General features: G+C 42.5%; 2 protein-coding genes across 4 annotated transcripts; one reads left to right on the top strand and one right to left on the bottom strand.

Annotated features, from left to right (window-relative positions):
- The first annotated feature begins 1,440 nt into the window (after window positions 1-1,440).
- On the top strand, window positions 1,441-4,629 carry LOC112265792 (E3 ubiquitin-protein ligase TRIM35-like). The gene is made up of 2 exons (XM_042301730.1): window positions 1,441-3,074; window positions 3,216-4,629. Exons 1-2 carry the CDS (start codon window positions 1,740-1,742, stop codon window positions 3,243-3,245), a joined length of 1,365 nt encoding a protein of 454 aa, XP_042157664.1. The 5' UTR covers window positions 1,441-1,739; the 3' UTR covers window positions 3,246-4,629.
- On the bottom strand, window positions 4,603-18,595 carry LOC112265814 (TNF receptor-associated factor 5-like). Of its 3 annotated transcripts, none has more exons than XM_024443371.2 (11): window positions 18,431-18,595; window positions 16,735-16,974; window positions 15,166-15,229; window positions 14,751-14,852; window positions 14,412-14,576; window positions 9,982-10,059; window positions 9,069-9,143; window positions 7,786-7,878; window positions 7,298-7,438; window positions 6,645-6,816; window positions 4,603-6,226 (listed from the first exon to the last, which is right to left on the bottom strand). In XM_024443371.2, the coding sequence occupies exons 1-11, from the start codon at window positions 18,496-18,498 to the stop codon at window positions 5,625-5,627; spliced, it is 1,800 nt and encodes a 599-aa protein (XP_024299139.2). In that variant the 5' UTR covers window positions 18,499-18,595; the 3' UTR covers window positions 4,603-5,624. The 3 variants fall into 3 exon arrangements, with proteins under 3 accessions (XP_024299139.2, XP_024299145.2, XP_042157663.1); XM_024443377.2 differs by having other exon boundaries at window positions 16,735-17,028; window positions 18,431-18,569; XM_042301729.1 differs by lacking the exon at window positions 16,735-16,974 and having other exon boundaries at window positions 18,431-18,594.
- Window positions 18,596-19,247: the final 652 nt, after the last annotated feature.

Raw genomic sequence — 19,247 nt, 5'->3', positions numbered from 1 at the left:
AATGTAAGGGGAGGGTGACCACAAATATTGGTGTGTAAAGTAAAGGTGAAGAAACACATGATTTGGATCTTCAGCTCAGGGGAAGAGGTTTCCAGGGGAGCTGACAGGGGCGGGACAGGGTGGTTACCTTCGGAACTGCAGCCTTGGACTACAAAATATGAATTTTGCGCTATAAATGACTTGCATTATGTTTCATCATTGATAAACAGTTCATTATAAGCAAAAAAAAAAACATGGATGATGTGTAACAACAGTTTTTCATTGTTGCAAATGCGAGGGACGCAAATGCTAACAGGTTGCCTACTGGTTAGAGCATCGGACTAGTAACCGAAAGGTTGCAAGATTGAATCCGAGCTGACAAGGTACAAATCTGTCGTTCAGCCCCTGAACAAGGCAGTTAACCCACTGTTCCTAGGCCGTCATGGAAAATAAGAATTTGTTATTAACTGACTTGCCTAGTTAAATAAAGGTTAAATAAAAACATTTAAAAATACAAACACCCAGAAGTCTCGACAGTTTACGTTCTGTTTCGCTACGCAGATTCCACTTGCAATTCAACAATAATTCGAATGCGATATCTGTGAATGTCGGGAAAATACCTTTAAAATGCGCTTTGTCGAATGTCCAGTGCACTGCTCTACAACGCACCTTGGATTTAATCCCGGTTTTACTTGCTGTTTGTTGTTGAATGGAGCTCTCAGTCCTTATCTCCGCAAAGTAGAATTTCTGTACTCTCTGGTCTCTATAAATGAATTGATTTATTTAATTGACTTGCCAAAACGTTATTGTGTTAGAAGTGGAAAAGACAATGTAATGAATCTAATTTATTTTCTGACCGTTAGTTCGTGAGGAGCATAAGAAATCCACAGTCTGTTTGAGATGTACCTGGAGAGATGTACCGTTTTAAATTAATGAACCACTAAATGACTATAATAACATATGGAGAACATTCCTACAGTATCTTATGTTGTCCCCCAGGTGACACCAGCTAACCCCTGACACAGTACTTATACTAGCACTTCCAAGGACACCTGGTGTACCACTGTTCCCATCTTTACACTAACAAACCCAGACTACCCACAATGTCAGGATGCTACAAGTAGATATGAGACCCATTGTTAGTTTGTTATGGTAAATTCTGCACAGATGATATGAGCTCTAGCGAAATAGTTAACATTGTCTTCATAATCACAATAATGGAAAGCTACGAGACAGTATAGCAGAAACAGATTGGATGTCACTAAATAGTCTCTTATAGATCCCCCTTATATTTACATTTGTTATACCTGTTGTCCATATATTTGTTATAACGTCTGAAAGGAAGTCAGACGATTTACAAGAAATGCATGAGGTCTGTGAACATGTACGTGTGTGTACACAACCGCAAAGACTACACTGGATGTGCACAATGACAAGGTCGGCTGCTTCTGGGCAATCAGCCAACAGCAGGGAGTTTGACAGACCTATCATACAGTTCACACACACACAATCTAACGGTTTCCTGTCAACACCCAGAAAGATAAAAAAATCCTAAAACTCTGAAATTTGTTTAGGGCTGCTTGTAATCTTCACTCTCTCTCCATCTGACTGAAAAAGCAACACAGGACTTATTGGTAGAAACAAAAGGATTATTAAGAGAGAGCATCTAAAACTGTGACTTCCAAGGGCAACTGTTAAATGTGAAAGTTAACCAAAGTTGTACGTTTCACTACCTAGTGCAGTGTATCTAGTGTTCTACAATGGCAGCATCTGTCTCTGAGTTGTTGCTGACCATTCTGGAGAAACTGGACCACAAAGAGATGGAGAGATTTAACTGGGAGCTGTGCAATAGCAAACTGAAAGATTTTCATAACATTTCAAAGGCTCATCTGGAGAATGTCACAAGGCATGCCACGGTGGATAGGATGGTGGAGACCTACTGCGATGAGGGAGCTGTGAACGTCACAAAAATTATCCTTAGCAACATGGGCCTTAACAAACTTGCTATGTCTTTAAAGAGAGATCTTCCAGAAGAAGAACCAACACAGAAAAAAATAAGGGAAGAGGGGAAATCGGTGAGTGCGCTGAAGGACGAGCTGAAATCTGACTTAACACATCTGGAAGAAAAGCTGGAGAAATGTGGAAATGCCCGAGAGAACTACGATAGCATGACTCAGCACACCAAGGACCAACAGGTGGACACAATGAGGAGGATCAGGGAAGAGTTTGTGAAGCTCCACCAGTTCCTGAGAGAGGAAGAGGATGCCAGACTGGCTGCTCTGAGGGAGGAGGAGAAGGAAAAGGGAATGTTAATTGAGAAAGGCATGGACAGCATTGATGAGCAGATCTCCTCTCTCACAGATGCCATTGAGGCTGTGAAAGAGGACCTGAACAAAGGCAGTGAAAACTTCCTTGTGAGTTACGAACGCACCCAGAGCAGTGCCAGAGCCCAACTTGATCTTCCGGATCCACAGCTCGCCTCCGGAGCGCTGATCGACATCGCCAAACACCTGGGAAACTTGCAGTTCCAAGTCTGGGAGCAGATGCAGGCGATAGTCAAACACTCACCCATAATTTTGGACCCCAACACGGCTCCCTCTACTATGACTTTGTCTGATGACCTCACCAGCGTGCGACACACAGCCGTAGAGAAGCAGCAGATTCCGGACAACCCAGAGCGGTTCACACGGTGGGCAAAGGTCATTGGCTCCACAGGCTTTGTGAAGGGTTCAGAGCATAGCTGGGAGGTGGAGGTGGGTGACCAACCTGAGTGGAATCTAGGCGTTGCTGCAGAGTCCGTCGATCGGAAGGGAGAAAATCTTCTTGCGTCACCAGAATACGGAATCTGGGCTATACTGAAAAGGGGGCGCAAGTATACAAATGGAGCTGGTAAAACGCTCACTCTGAAGAGGATACCCCAGAGGATCAGAGTTCAACTGAACTACGACAGGGGGGAAGTGGCTTTCTATGACCCCAAAGACAATACACACATCTACACTCATAAACATAGGTTTACTGAGACGGTCTACCCATACATCTCTGTTTGGAAGATAAAAGACTCCGTCAACCGTGATATACATATCTGCCCATCAGAGGTGTCTGTGACAGTAAAATCAAATCAATGAGGTATGTGCGAGTGTTGGTGGGTGTATCGATCCAATCTTCTCTGATCTTCACAGGCTTTATACGACTTTTCTATAAACCATCCCAAACTATTATTTATCTGCCCATCAGAGGTGTCTGTGACAGTAAAATCAAATCAATGAGGTATGTGCGAGTGTTGGTGGGTGTATCGATCCAATCTTCTCTGATCTTCACAGGCTTTATACGACTTTTCTATAAACCATCCCAAACTATTATTTATCTGCCCATCAGAGGTGTCTGTGACAGTAAAATCAAATCAATGAGGTATGTGCGAGTGTTGGTGGGTGTATCGATCCAATCTTCTCTGATCTTCACAGGCTTTATACGACTTTTCTATAAACCATCCCAAACTATTATTGTTCTGTATAAGATGTCTGCCCTGTTACATTTCAAATATTGTTGTAGTTGAATAATTGTGCACGTTTCATGTCCAAATCATCCTAAAGTGTCTGAAATTCCTAATGTAGATCAATTAAGTTATACTTTAAGATGCTAATATATGGGATATACCATTGGTGTTGGGTGACAAATGCTAAAAAGTTAGCATTTGGAGGCAGTGGCCAGGGAAACTAAACCAAATCAGGATTGCTGTCTTACGTTGTCAGTAGACTGCTTAAAAGATAAGGAAATCTATCATTAGTTTCAACTATCCCTTTAAAGGGGAAGTCCACAGCTGAAACAATAATAAAGCAGTCTCCCTGGAGAAATGTAACCACTCAAAATCATAGACGGAGCTACGGATGCAAGGACAGATCATCCAAGATAACAAAACATTGGCGGACTTCTATATTCGTTGATTCTTGAAGAATATAACGTATAAATGCCATGAGCGCAGATAAACTGTCGTACCCAATCAGAACCCATATAAAAGCTTATATTTTGGGTTCTGATGGGGTACGACAGTTCAACTATACGTTCATGGCATTTCTAAGTTATATTCTTCAAGAATCAACAGGTAAATATCCCTTACAATATAATTCCAAGTTGGATGTAGCAACTGCAGATTCCTCCTTTTAAGTGTTCATTAGGTATATGTTGATAGTTCAACACTTTGTTTTAGTAAACCACAAGATCTGTGTGCCATGTCTACTTGTACCTTTTGCTAAACATTTACTTTGACTTCCAGCACCTGTTGAAAGTCACTGGATGTGTGTCATCATTTCTTTCCCCAAAATGTTCCAATCTGCTGTGCTGAACTTTCTGTATGAGATGTAAGGGGTTTACATACATGTTTGTATATATATTTGCCTTCTTTAAAGTAGAACCACGTGTTTCTGCAGTCAGACAGAATGACATGGCTGCAAAAAGAAAGTGTCATTTTGACAAGACTGCGGTCAAAACGTGTCATCTTTTCAAATAAACTAGCACCATGGATTCATAAATAGGGTTGTTGTGGTCCATTAATGTGTGTTGTTACTCTTCCCTTATTTTTAACGCTGGGATTCCATAATGGAGCAGCACACTAGACAGCCGGCAATGCACCATTTAAAAGGCAATTTATTTAGCATAGATCACATTCATTTTCTTTCGCTTAGTGCGCTGCTCTATAACGTGCCTCGGATTGAATCCCAGTCTTGGTATTTCAGTATTTACCCAAAAAGACCACTGCATTCCCATAGAAATGTATAATGCATACCTGTAACTGAAGTATCCCTTGTTATGCATTGGTATCCCATAATGTTTTTACATGAAAGCCCACATAATGTTGCTTTACCGTTAACACTGTTGTACTGTACAGTCATAAGATACAGTACGTAGGAAAATGTTGCTAAAGATTGTTCCCCAACAAAGAAGTAATGTTATCCCACAACCACAGTCTACATATTTACTGACTGGATATCACATGTGATGCACATAATTGTTGTTATGCATGTACCACATAATTGTTGTTATGCATGTACCACAAAATTGAAGGAAAAACGCATGTCACAATTCATTCATCAATGGTAACACTTTATAATAACTTTCAGGAATAAGCATTCTTTTTTTTTTACTTTTAACATTTCAATTTCTAAATTCATAAGAATTTAAATAAACGTTCAACATGTACTGTATATTGGCTTATTCAGTAAAGGTATTATAAAGTGTACGCTAATTACATAAATAACTTTTTAACAGCTGTCCATTTAAAATCCCTGAGTTGTCATTAATTAATTAATTAATTAATAGATCGCGTGCTCTCTGATTGTAGGACTTTAATCCAAAAAATATTATTCAATATAATATCTTTGGGCTGCATTAACACTTGAATCCTCAGTGAGCACATACAAGCAGTCTGCAGACAAGGCTAAAGAAATACTAAATGTAAATACTTCACAGCAATTTCTGTATTGCTTTATGATTTAAGTATCTGGGAGAAAACGGCATGGACTTGCTGACACTATTTCTGCAAGCTTACTTTGCTCAATTTGGAGTACAGCTGAGGCATTGGCCTGCACTGAGCTTTGTAACATTAGCTAACTGTTTTTGAAATTATCTCAAACCAGTTCTTTAAGGCCCCTCTACAAGTCCTCCAAACCGCTCGTGTCCACTTTGACCTTAACAAAGAGCGTATCGTCTCTCACGTAGATGGCGTTCTTGGGCGTCTCCAGCTGGGCATGCGAGGCAAAGCACTGGAAACCAGAGGCCACGTTGGTGGGGGCGCTGGCGTTTGCAGCAGCCGAGCCGGGCCGGTGGAAGCTAGTGTTTTCCGGGTCAGGTTTGAAACTCATAGTTAGGTGGTTGTTGGTGCCGCTCTGATCCAGCACTGACAATGACACAGGCTGTCTGAAGGGCCAGGGCAGGAGGGGGTCGAAGTCGCCCCTCATGAGGACCACGTAGAGAGACAGGTGGGTGTCCCGGCCTGCCCCGTCGCCGTTCAGGTAGGCCCTGGCGGCCATTTTGTAGCCGCTGCGGCCCGTGTGGAAGGGCGCGCTGCTTAGGCACGGTCCCTGGCCTCGTGCCCCGGCCTCCTTCTTCTTGCGGTAGTCGCGGAGCTTCCAGATGAGCTTGCCGTCGTACGAGGTGGACTCGAGCTCTCTGAAGTGCTCCTCGTTGCACTCCAGCTGCGCCGTGTGGATGCTGAGGAGGCGCGAGTGGCGCATGTAAGTCTCCTTCAACTCCCCTGGGGGGAAAGATGGGCAATGGAATTTTTTATACTTTAATTAATCTACTGGTGATTGTAAATGTCAGTACAATGTTCATTATTTGCTCACAATCACTTACAAGCCTTAGAGACTTAAGATCATTGGCCTAACACAGTCTTGAGTCTTTCCATAATCTGTTACAAGCCTTGGGAGACTTTAGCTTATTTCTTATCTTTCCAGTAACCCGGGGTTGGTAACTACTGAGTTACTTGAATTCTGTGGAATATGCTGCCAAAGATAGATGCAGTTTAACCATAATTCAAATAACCCAGTGGCAGTTACTTTTCCCAAGACCCACTTTTCACACGTCATGGGCTTACTGTCGGTGTAAACCATTATAATGATCTCCAATCCACCTTTAGTTCACTCAGACCACTTATGACCCCCTCCACTCACCCAGGTGTTCTTTGAGCCCCTCCGTGACGGACACCTGCTGTCTGAGGGCATCCAGGGACGCTCTGATTTGGCCCAGTTCCTCCCGGGCCACACCAGGGCCAAACACACTGGACAGCTCCTCGAGCTGGAGCTGGACGCTGGAGATGTGGTCCCTCTGGTCCTCCAGAGAGCCCTGTACAGGGACGTCCAGAAAACCGTAACACTTTATTTACAGTACTGCTATTTACCTGGGTAGTGTTCATAATCATTACGCACCAAACAGAATGTTTAATGTTTTAAAACGTTTTCTGTTGCATGCCTTAATAAACACAATCAAGGTAGTCTCTCCTCTTATGAGAATCTTAACGTTTTAACGATGCCTATGACCAATGGATTCTATTAAGTGCAGTGTTGTGTGTATTAATTATTCCTGCTTTGGTTTCATATGCAGTAACAGCAGTGTTTCTTACTTTTTTAAGTCTTTTTAGATTTTATTGAACAGAGAGAAGATGGGAAATGATGGAGAGAGGTTGTGTCAAAGGGCAGTAGGCCAGATTCATACCTACACTGTAGACATGCTGGATTCTGCCGCATTACCGCTAGATCAACCAGACCTCTGGGTGTTGTATTGGTCACATGTTACAGTACTGCTTCTTACCTGTCCTGCTTCTTACCTGTACTGCAGACAGGGTGTTGTCACATCGGCTGACCTGCTGGGCCAGCGGGCGGACCACCTCCTCCAGACCACTGACTTGGCGGCTCCTCTCTTGGAGCTCCTTGTGCCTCAGCAGCACCTCCTGCTGGAGGATTTCCATCTGGCAGGTCAGAGGAATGGTCAAAGTTCAACCATTGCCACCGCACTGGCTCTAGGTACAACTTGCCCTTTGGCCACTAAAAGGGCTGAATCCTAACTTGAGATGTGTGCAGGAAACTCATGCTTGGCGCAAGTCTCCAAAGGAAAGGACATAAGTGTGTGTTCCGTTTGCAAACCTCAAGTTAGGATTTGGCCCTTTTGAATGTTTTGTGACCATGCATTGTCCTTATGATGACTGTTTAACTTGCTCATTCAAAACAGCACCAACTAAACATTTGCTATGCTTTCTTCATTCTGAATGTACCCTGGTCCAAAAACAGAAAAGTTCTGGGTAGTGATTGGTCCTACCTGTGTCTCCAGCTTGGTGTTGCTCCCCAGAACCAGGAGGATGTGGTGATTGAGAGCGGTTTCCTCGTGAACTTTAACTTGGGCTCTCCTCTCCTGTCCACACAGAGAGAAATAACTATTAGTTGCATGGCAATAGAACTGCCTATCATGTCTAGACATGTTTAAGAATGACATGCCAAACAATGACATACAAATTATAACACTCATTATACATACTGTTTTGACATTACCCGATGGGTAAGGCTGTTGTTGAACCAAGACAAATTCATATCTGTATCTTTTGGTTGTAATGTATAGGACTAGTTCATATAAACACACATTACTATTACTGAACAAAAGTATAAACGCAACATGTAAAGTGTTGGTCTCATGTTTCATGAGCTGAAATAAAAGATCCCAGAAATGTTCCATATGCACAAAAAGCTTATTTCTCTCAAATGTGAAAAATGTCTTTACATCCCTGTTAGTGAGCATTTCTCCTTTGCCAAAATAATCTATCCATCTCCATTCAGGTGTGGCATATCAAGAAATTGATTAAACAGCATGATCATTACACAGGTGCACCTTGTGCTGGGGACAATAAAAATGCCACTCTAAAATGTGCAGCCAGAGAATGTAATGTTAATTTCTCTACCATAAGCCACCTCCAACATTGTTTTAGAGAATTTGGCAGTACGTCCAATCGGCCTCCCAACCGCAGACCACGTGTAACCATGCCAGCACAGGACCTCCACATCCGGCTTCTTTACGTGCGGGATCGTCTGAGACCAGCCACCCAGACAGCTGATGGAACTGAGGAATATTTCTGTCTGTAATAAAGCCCTTTTGTGGGGATAAACTCAATCTGATTGGCTGGGCCTGGCTCCCAAGTGGGTGGGCCTATGACCTCCCATGCCCACCCATGTCTGCTCCCCTGCCCAGTCATGTGAAATCCTTAGATTAGGGCCTAATTCATTTATTTCAATTGATTGATTTCCTTATATGAATTGTAAACTCAGTAAAATCATTCAAATTGTTGCGTTTATATTTTTGTTCATTCTGACGCTTTCATACAGACATTCATGAGACCGTATAGACAGTTCTTATTGTATTAAATTGTTACAAGGCCATTGTTTTATCACCACATGGCATCTGTGTCAGCCACTACCCACCCAAGAGGGTCGCATAAGGACTTTGACTCATTGAGATAATGCAATCATTGCGACTTTGAGATTGTCTGACTAAAACTAGATTTCCTTGGGCGTAGAATTGGATTCCAAAGCACAGAGAATATGTCCACCAACCCGGACAGAGCAGCCATATTTCTTATAAACACAGTCCGTCTGCACCTCAGGACACTGGTCAGCATGGTCTTCAAGCTGTGTGATAGAGGGAGAGTACATTACAAGCAAAGAGGTTGTTAGTCAGAGAGGGGAGGGTATAAAAAGGTGAGAAGGGGAGAAGAGAAGTCAGACGGAGAAGGATACATGAGAGAGAAGGGAGATTGGGTGAGAGGTAGAAACAGGAACCCAATTAGTTCTATCACACTCATACAGTTTTACAAACTCCTGTACAGTGTATTATACACTGAGTGTACAAAACATTAGGATCACCTTTCTAATGTTGAGTTGCAGGGTGCAACTTTTGCACTCAATTCGTCGGGCCTCACATGGTGTTGAACGTGTTCCACAGGGATGCTGGCCTATGCTGACTCCAATGCTTCCCACAGTTGTGTCAGGTTGGCTGGATGTCCTTTGGGTGGTGGACCATTCTTGATACACACAAACTGTTGAGCGTGAAAAACCCAGCAGCATTGCAGTTCTTGGCGCACTCAAACCGGTGTGCCTGACACCTACTACTATACCCCGTTCAAAGGCACTTAAATATTTTGTCTTTCCCAATCACCATCTGAATGGCACACATACACAATCCATGTCTTAAAATTCCTTCTTTAACCTGTCTCCTCTCTTTCATCTACACTGATTGAAGTGGATTTAACAAGTGACATCAATAAGGGATTATAGCTTTCACCTGGATTCACCTGGTCAGTCTGTCATGGAAAGAGCAGGTGTTCTTAATGTTTTGTACAATCAGTGTATGTGGTTGTTGCAAAATGTCAAGGAATATAGAAAATCTTTCTTCAAACAATAAATGAGTATCTTCAAACAATACATTTAGCAAATAAAACAAATATTTTGGTAATATCTGAATATTTACCATGCATCTTTTAATCATCTGGGAGCATTTGTTGGGGCACTTGATTTCAACCTCTGGGCATGTATACCTCTCATGATCCTGGTGGTGTCCGAACAGAAATAATAAGTGATTATTAAGGAGGATTTTCCTTCTTTAAGACTTACAGTATCATATCATAATAGACTGAAAAGAGCTTCATTCAAGTGTTGTCAAAGGCACTTATTGTAGTTGTGTGAACTGTTAAAGAGACTGCAGTAAGGGTGAGGAATTCAAACATCTATTCAAGCCAATTGCGCCACCTGTTGGGAGAATTACTGTATGTAATTCCCAGACTATGTAAAAATAATCTTTGGCTAAATGTAGTACAAGGGTTAGAGGGGGAAACACAGTTGAAGGACAATCCACTTCCTTAATATGACTTGTGATATGGGGGGTAGCATAGAGTTAGCACAGAGTTAGGAAACACATTTCCAGGATACACTTCCACACTCCATTCCCAGGTGGCAGCAACCGGGTCTAGATGGTGAGCTAAGCCTTGAAAAACACATCAGGTGCAACCAATTAAAGTGATTGTCACTCAGAGAGAAAGAGAGGAGGCCAGAAGCCACTCGGCCACCCTTTTGTTTGTTTGTGGTTTGGTTGTACATATTTATTTTGTCACCATCTGAACAAACGTACTGCACGTACTTCTGGCGCCGACAGAGATGGCCGCCTCGCTTCGCGTTCCTAGGAAACTATGCAGTTTTTTGTTTTTTTACGTGTTATTTCTTACATTAGTACCCCAGGTCATCTTAGGTTTCATTACATACAGTCGAGAAGAACTACTGAATATAAGAGCAGTGTCAACTCACCATCAGTACGACCAAGAATATGACTTTCGCGAAGCGGATCCTGTGTTCTGCCTTTCACCCAGGACAACAGAATGGATCCCAGCCGGCGACCCAAAAAAACGACTTCGTAAAAGAGGGAAACGTAGCGGTCTTCTGGTCAGACTCCGGAGACGGGCTCATCGTGCACCACTCCCCAGTATACTTCTCGCCAATGTCCAGTCTCTTGACAACAAGGTTGATGAAATCCGAGCAAGGATAGCATTCCAGAGGGACATCAGAGACTGTAACGTTCTTTGCTTCACGGAAACATGGCTCACTGGAGAGACGCTATCGGAGTCGGTGCAGCCAGCTGGTTTCTCCACGCATCGCGTGGACAGAAACAAACATCTTTCTGGTAAGAAGAGGTGCGGGGGCGTATGCTTTATGGCTAACGAGACATGGTGAGGTCACAAAAGCATACAGGAACTCAAGTCCTTCTGTTCACCTGATTTAGAATTCCTCACAATCAAATGTCGACCGCATTATCTACCAAGGGAATTTTCTTCGATTATAATCACAGCCGTATATATTCCCCCCCCAAGCAGACACATCGATGGCTCTGAACAAACTTTATTTGACTCTTTGCAAACTGGAATCCATACATCCTGAGGCTGCATTCATTGTAGCTGGGGATTTTAACAAGGCTAATCTGAAAACAAGACTCCCTAAATTGTATCAGCATATCGATTGCGCAACCAGGGCTGGCAAAACCTTGGATCACTGCTATTCTAACTTCCGCGACGCAATAAGGCCCTGCCCCGCCCTCCTTTCGGAAAAGCTGACCACGACTCCATTTTGTTGATCCCTGCCTACAGACAGAAACTAAAACAAGAAGCTCCCACGCTGAGGTCTGTTCAACGCTGGTCCGACCAATCTGATTCCACACTCCAAGACTGCTTCCATCACGTGGTCTGGGATAAGTTTCGTATTGCGTCAGACAACAACATTGACGAATACGCTGATTCGGTGTGCAAGTTCATTAGAACGTGCGTTGAAGATGTCATTCCCATAGCAACGATTAAAACATTCCCAAACCAGAAACCGTGGATTGATGGCAGCATTTGCGTGAAACTGAAAGCGCGAACCACTGCGTTTAATCAGGGCAAGGTGACCGGAAATATGACCGAATACAAACAGTGTAGCTATTCCCTCCGCAAGGCAATCAAACAAGCTAAGCGTCAGGATAGAGACAAAGTAGAATCTCAATTCAACGGCTCAGACACAAGAGGTATGTGGCAGGGTCTACAGTCAATCACGGATTACAAAAAGAAAACCAGCCCCGTCACGGACCCGGATGTCTTGCTCCCAGGCAGACTAAATAACTTTTTTGCCCGCTTTGAGGACAATACAGTGCCACTGACACGGCCTCCAACCAAAACATGCGGCCTCTCCTTCACTGCAGCCGAGGTGAGTAAAACATTTAAACGTGTTAACCCTCGCAAGGCTGCAGGCCCAGACGGCATCCCCAGCCGCGCCCTCAGAGCATGCGCAGACCAGCTGGCTGGTGTGTTTACGGACATATTCAATCAATCCCTATCCCAGTCTGCTGTTCCCACATGCTTCAAGAGGGCCACCATTGTTCCTGACACCCTAGACCCACTCCAATTCGCTTACCGCTCAAATCGGTCCACAGACGATGCAATCTCAACCACACTGCACACTGCCCTAACCCACCTGGACAAGAGGAATACCTATGTGAGAATGCTGTTCATCGACTACAGCTCGGCATTTAACACCATAGTACCCTCCAAGCTCGTCATCAAGTTCGAGACCCTGGGTCTCGACCCCGCCCTGTGCAACTGGGTACTGGACTTCCTGACGGGCCGCCCCCAGGTGGTGAGGGTAGGCAACATCTCCACCCCGCTGATCCTCAACACTGGGGCCCCACAAGGGTGCGTTCTGAGCCCTCTCCTGTACTCCCTGTTCACCCACGACTGCGTGGCCACGCACACCTCCAACTCAATCATCAAGTTTGCGGACGACACAACAGTGGTAGGCTTGATTACCAACAACGACGAGACGGCCTACAGGGAGGAGGTGAGGGCCCTCGGAGTGTGGTGTCAGGAAAATAACCTCACACTCAACGTCAACAAAACTAAGGAGATGATTGTGGACTTCAGGAAACAGCAGAGGGAACACCCCCTATCCACATCGATGGAACAGTAGTGGAGAGGGTAGCAAGTTTTAAGTTCCTCGGCATACACTTCACAGAGAAACTGAATTGGTCCACCCACACGGACAGCATCGTGAAGAAGGCGCAGCAGCGCCTCTTCAACCTCAGGAGGCTGAAAAAATTTGTCACCAAAAGCACTCACAAACTTCTACAGATGCACAATCGAGAGCATCCTGGCAGGCTGTATCACCGCCTGGTACGGCAACTGCTCTGCCCACAACCGTAAGGCTCTCCAGAGGGTAGTGAGGTCTGCACAACGCATCACTGGGGGCAAACTACCTGCTGTCCAGGACACCTACACCACCCGATGTTACAGGAAGGCCATAAAGATCATCAAGGACAACAACCACCCGAGCCACTGCCTGTTCACCCCGTTATCATCCAGAAGGCGAGGTCAGTACAGGTGCATCAAAGCAGGGACCGAGAGACTGAAAAACAGCTTCTATCTCAAGGCCATCAGACTGTTAAACAGCCACCACTAACATTGAGTGGCTGCTGCCAACACACTGACTCAACTCCAGCCACTTTAATAATGGGAATTGATGGGAAATGATGTAAAATATATCACTAGCCACTTTAAACAATGCTACCTAATATAATGTTTACATACCCTACATTATTCATCTCATATGTATACGTATATACTGTACTCTATATCATCTACTGCATCTTTATGTAATACATGTATCACTAGCCACTTTAACTATGCCACTTTGTTTACATACTCATCTCATATGTATATACTGTACTCGATACCATCTACTGTATCTTGCCTATGCTGCTCTGTACCATCACTCATTCATATATCTTTATGTACATATTCTTTATCCCCTTACACTTGTGTGTATAAGACAGTAGTTTTGGAATTGTTAGTTAGATTACTTGTTGGTTATTACTGCATTGTCGGAACTAGAAGCACAAGCATTTTGCTACACTCGCATTAACATCTGCTAACCATGTGTATGTGACAAATCAAATTTGATTTGATTTGAAATAATAATTGCTTGGACTGGCTGAAGTCGGAGCTGGCCTTAGACCTAAGTTAATGTAGCGGTGTCACGGGGATATGCATTCAACACCTAGGTGAATACAGTGATTTCTCACATACCGTATACGCACATCTTAAATCAGGTTACACACCACATAACTAGGCCTAAGACCCCTAGACATAGCGGGTGCAGCAAAATCAGTAGGCTAGTTGTGTTTTTCGTAACAGAGTAAAAATACTATGTTGAGCCTGAGGACAGTTCAACCATTTTAGAAGATCCCAAATAAACCGCAGGGTACAATGGCAAATCGAAAGTCCTCATATCATAAAACTTCAACCCTGACCTTTGCAAGAGTAAACAAATTGAAGATCAAATTAAAACAGACTATGTTATAAAACAGTCCATTTCTCTGGCATTCACCTCGAGTTGGCAGCATGTGTAAGAATGCATGCAGTAGTGACAGCGCTCCATACGATAGGAACAGCTGATTCTGAGGTGCTCCTGCAAATCCTTGCGTTGCAAGAACTCACTGCAGCCTGTATTGGAACACTGCAATGACTCAAACTGACATGCCTGTAGATGCTCCTGAGAAAGAGAGAGGGAAGGGGAGAGCCTGTCATGTATCAAATGTTTGATCACGTTGCTGTCTGAGCATTTGTTAATTAATTACTTTTACAGTCCTGTATTAGCTGTCGTTTCTCTTGTATTTACTACAGCAATGGGTAACATTGGATACTTGTGGTGTCTTGGTGGATTTACCTGCAACCGACATAATGTCATTCTGTGGGAGCAGTTGGGGGAGTTTGTGCAGTAGACTTCTAAGTTTGATAACTCCCTTTTGCAGCAATTGTCTTGGAAAACCTGCAGGAAATGGTAACTATTGTGTAGCATTGTTATACATTTCAAGAAGCTCATGATTCATGTTTCATTTCTCTGGAATTTTAATACAGTCGTTTTTGTTTTACAATTGAAGTACGTTTGGTGTCTTAAAGTTTCATGACAAGTAAAACCCCAAAATATTTTGTGTACCAATGAAAATACATTGTAGACATCAGTTGTGTTAGCAGTAAAAATGTACTCTGCAAAAGTAATTCTGAATAAAGTACGCCTAAAGTATTTCTTCATATATTTAGCTTTTTACTTCACAAATGAACCAATGGTTTCTTAATCTCACCTCATCAGGTTTGATCAAACCTCTGTCCAAAGGACAGGCCGCGGTGGTGTCTGGGGAGTTTTCCCTGCACAAAGGAGAGCATCACATTTCAAAATGATTGCTGACATATGCTACCTACAGTATCAACTAACAGCCCTTTAGCTCAATGGGCTAAAAGAGTACATTCAGAATTGTACAATTTCATTAACTCACAAAGCCTCTTGAACAATTAGAATGGGTAAGAGATTATTGCAATATGTAAAGTTGTATTTAAATGAATATGTGTACATGCCTCTTGGCAGGTGTAACTCATAATAGGAATGTGGATCTGTTTGTTTTTAACTTTGCTTTTGTAGTTTTTCCACATTCCTGTATGTTTTACATTTCCTGGTTCTAATAGTTCGCCTAATTTCAGTTTGACAAAATAAGCAATGTATAGTGTAGAGAATCATTGTACCATGTAAAACGCTGTGAATTATATTTTTAATAACCAAAAATATTGTATATTCAGCTGTTTGCTGGTCTACAAAACCGAAAGTAAAAGATGCAGAAACTAAACTTATAAAAGTTCTACCACTAATTAGACTTTCTTTCAATGAGGATGACAGATCTATATCTCTCATTTCTATGTACATTTGGTCAGATTGCGCAAAAAGTTACATATTGTAGCTTTAAGGACTCTTGGAAGACTAGCCCATGGTGAGCTAAAAATAGATCCTAATCAAATCAACCCAACTATGGGGGCGAAGAGCAAAGTGTACCAAAGCTGCCTGCTTTCCTGGGCAAGGACATGTGCGACTGCCTGGACATGGACTGCATGGGCTTCTTCTATACCTCTGCCCCGAGTGCAGATCAAACGGCCACTGCAAACCTCAGCTAACTTGAGCATTTAAAATATATAGATATTTAAAAGCTGAATCACCTGAAATCAACTACAAATCAACTCCATATTTGGTTTGATGTTGATGTGGCAATAAAAATAAACGCTCAGTTTCCATTTCCAATCTTGTGGTGACTAAAGTTAGCTGAAGTTTCCAGTAGCTGTTTAAAGAAGAACCAAACCATGGATTCATTTATCCTGGCCCATGGACTAATTTCAGGGTGAGGAACCACTTCCCTTACATTTAAGTCATTTAGCAGACACTGTTATCCAGAGCGACTGCATACATTTTCATACTGGTTCCCCATGGGAATTGAATACACAACCCTCGGTTGGAAGTGCTATGCTCTACCAACTGAGCCACACGAGACCACTTCAAATTGTAAAATCCTGAACTTCCACTTTAAATTGTGCTGGTCTGACACCAGACCAGTTAGATTTGCACAATTGAGGGCTGGTAATTCGTCATAGGGCTGATTCCAGTTCGATTTCAGTCAGCTCTAGGAAATTAACTTAAAAAACAATAATACAATCTTCAGAGGAGAAAGGACCATTTTCAAATAACAAATAGAATTTTGATTCAACTCCTAGATTGGCTGGAATTTAAATGGAATTGACCCAAAGTCATACCACCCCCCAAAAATCTCACTGTGTATACGAACACATAACATGCAGTAAATGGCTGTTTTTTTTATCACTACTGTTCTTACAGGAGCCCTTGGATGCAGCGGTAGCAGGAGATGTGTCCGCAGCTGGTTTGGTGTGGGTTGAGAACAACTCCTTTACAGGTGGGACAAACATAGTGCTCTTCCAGGTTCTTCACAAACTTTAAACTGTGCTGCACAGCAGTCAAGTCCGATTCCCATTGTCCCCCCACTCCCGAATTCTGCCTGGAGATTCCTCCAGATCCACTCGGGTCACTCTCCTTTGTTGCCATGGCAGCCTGTCGACTGACAGGTGTGCGGTAGATGTTGGACAGTTTGTAGACCTATGCAAATGTACATCTACAAAGATTTTGTTAACATTAAAAGGTCCTATTCCAGGAGTCCTGCAATTGACTGAATACCTGCATGACTTTGACATTCAGAAAATCCCACTGAAAGCACTCCATAATGAGATATAGGCCAAACATTTGTGCATGAAAGTGTTTAGTAAATAGGGGGAGGGGTTTATAAGTCAAATCCCCTATTCACATGGACTTATAACCAGGTCCGTAGCTACATATGAGGACACAGAGGTCTGGACCACTGTCCTTCTTTTGCATACAAATAAATACATTGTCACTGACTGACAGTCACTCAATTAGAACATGACAGTTAAACATAGATTGGTAAATTAGTTGTTAGTCTAGCCAGCTAAACTTTCAAGGCTGAATTACCGACCCGGAACGCAAAGCATGTAGCCAGTGGTCCTGACCTCCAAGGGGCCCTCATTAATTCTGTAAGTCACTCTAACTCATCATATAAGCATGGCATAAGTCATGCCAGAATGTGTAGACTTGCAGGAAATTGGCTGTAAAACTGCAGCAAATCTGTAAAGCAAACATATTTGTTGACCTTTTGTTAATAAAATACTTTTACTGCCAACAGATCCTTCTGTACATATAAATGTATAGTTTTCAATTCCGATGCTGAGTTGATGTGAGTTAAGGTGTAGTGGCTATGTTAGCATTTTTGTGTTTTGAAATAGTATAGAAATGCAGTAAATGAGCTTCACCTGTCTGAACATTTATTGAAATGAGAAGGGGGGGGGTTCTAGACCTCACTAAAACTCAGACCCTGGCTACAGCCATGCTTGTCAGGATGTTCAGAAAGGCATTCGTTTCCATCTAGCCAACTGGTGCAGGTATCGAACATGTTTAGTATTAAATCAAGCAAATATTGATATGATACTCAATAAGCACCCAATAATGACCGTGGGTGGTCGGTGCATTGTCTAATCAGAATCTCCCTTTCAGAAATCCCCCTAGCCTAGCGCCTTATGAAACCAGCGATTCTACCCCCTCGCAGCCCATGCTAAGGGTGCGCGGCCAATCCTTAATGAGACAATGGACAATTAAGATAAACATGGATTATGTTGTATTACATTAACAGTACGAGTAGGCTATTAATTGACGTTATATTGAGAAAGACAAAAAGACGCGACGGAATTATGCACTCTTTGCAGCTCTACATTGCTGGGGAATCCCCACTGCTGAAGAACAGCGCAATTCATTACGATTCCAATAGATGAAAACATCATGATTATTAAAATTTAAAAAATGTGAAGATAAAATCCAAGGGAGTTCTGTATTTATATTGTTAAGTCAAAAAGTCACACTGAAATTAGATGTTTGCTTTCGTTTTCAGAGCCTAAATAAACAACTGTTGCATTGAAGATCTGAGCAGGCATACAGTGCGTTCTTACCGTGTCTTTAAAAACGGAATGTGCGACGATATTCTTAATTTACTTTTGTAATTTACATCCACATTCATATGGCAAAATCTTCAGCACAGTACGGAGCATGTAGCCCAGGCTATACGTCACAACTCGGCGTGCCGCCAATTTTATATGAGCGGAAAATGAGTCAGGAAGTGAATGTAATGGCACTAATGTTGTGTTCACAGTTCACACCCTTCAAAAATGATCGTATCCTAAAACGCGGTAAAATAAAATGTATGGTTTGCACCATGCATAGCCTCCCTGAAGCGTTTCGAGGACAGGATGCTGAATAAATTGTCCCCATTTTATGCATCCATAGATTTAAAATGGTATTTGCTGAAAATTGAGAGAAAACAATTTGAGAAGTTTCTTAAATTATCACAATGTATTTGAAAATAACTTAACTATAGGCTACAATTCACGGAGCTAGTAGTTCAATCAAACCCAAACGTCAGAGTGGTGTTTATAATACTGCTATATTAAAGGTTTTAGCATATGGCAATGTGATGTGGTCGAAAATAACATGCATACATTTAGATATATTGAGCACATTGATAATGCTTTTTAATACAACAAATCTATAATAGAATCATGTAGACCCTAGGCCTAATAAGTCAAGACCACCAAGAAGCACAGCTGATGTTTTTACATGCATGGCGAAATCGACTCATTTGCAAAACTGGTTGAATCAACGTTGTTTCCACATAATTTAAACCAATATAAATCTATGCCATGATGAATCAATGTGAAACTGATTGGATTTGCAAAAAGTCAACGTAAGGGCATTTTTTCCCCACCCAAC

Source organism: Oncorhynchus tshawytscha, linkage group LG02, assembly GCF_018296145.1.
Source record: "Oncorhynchus tshawytscha isolate Ot180627B linkage group LG02, Otsh_v2.0, whole genome shotgun sequence".
NCBI lineage: Eukaryota > Metazoa > Chordata > Actinopteri > Salmoniformes > Salmonidae > Oncorhynchus > Oncorhynchus tshawytscha.
The sequence above is the reverse complement of the archived record's forward strand: the minus strand, read 5'-3'. Positions and strand labels throughout refer to the sequence as shown.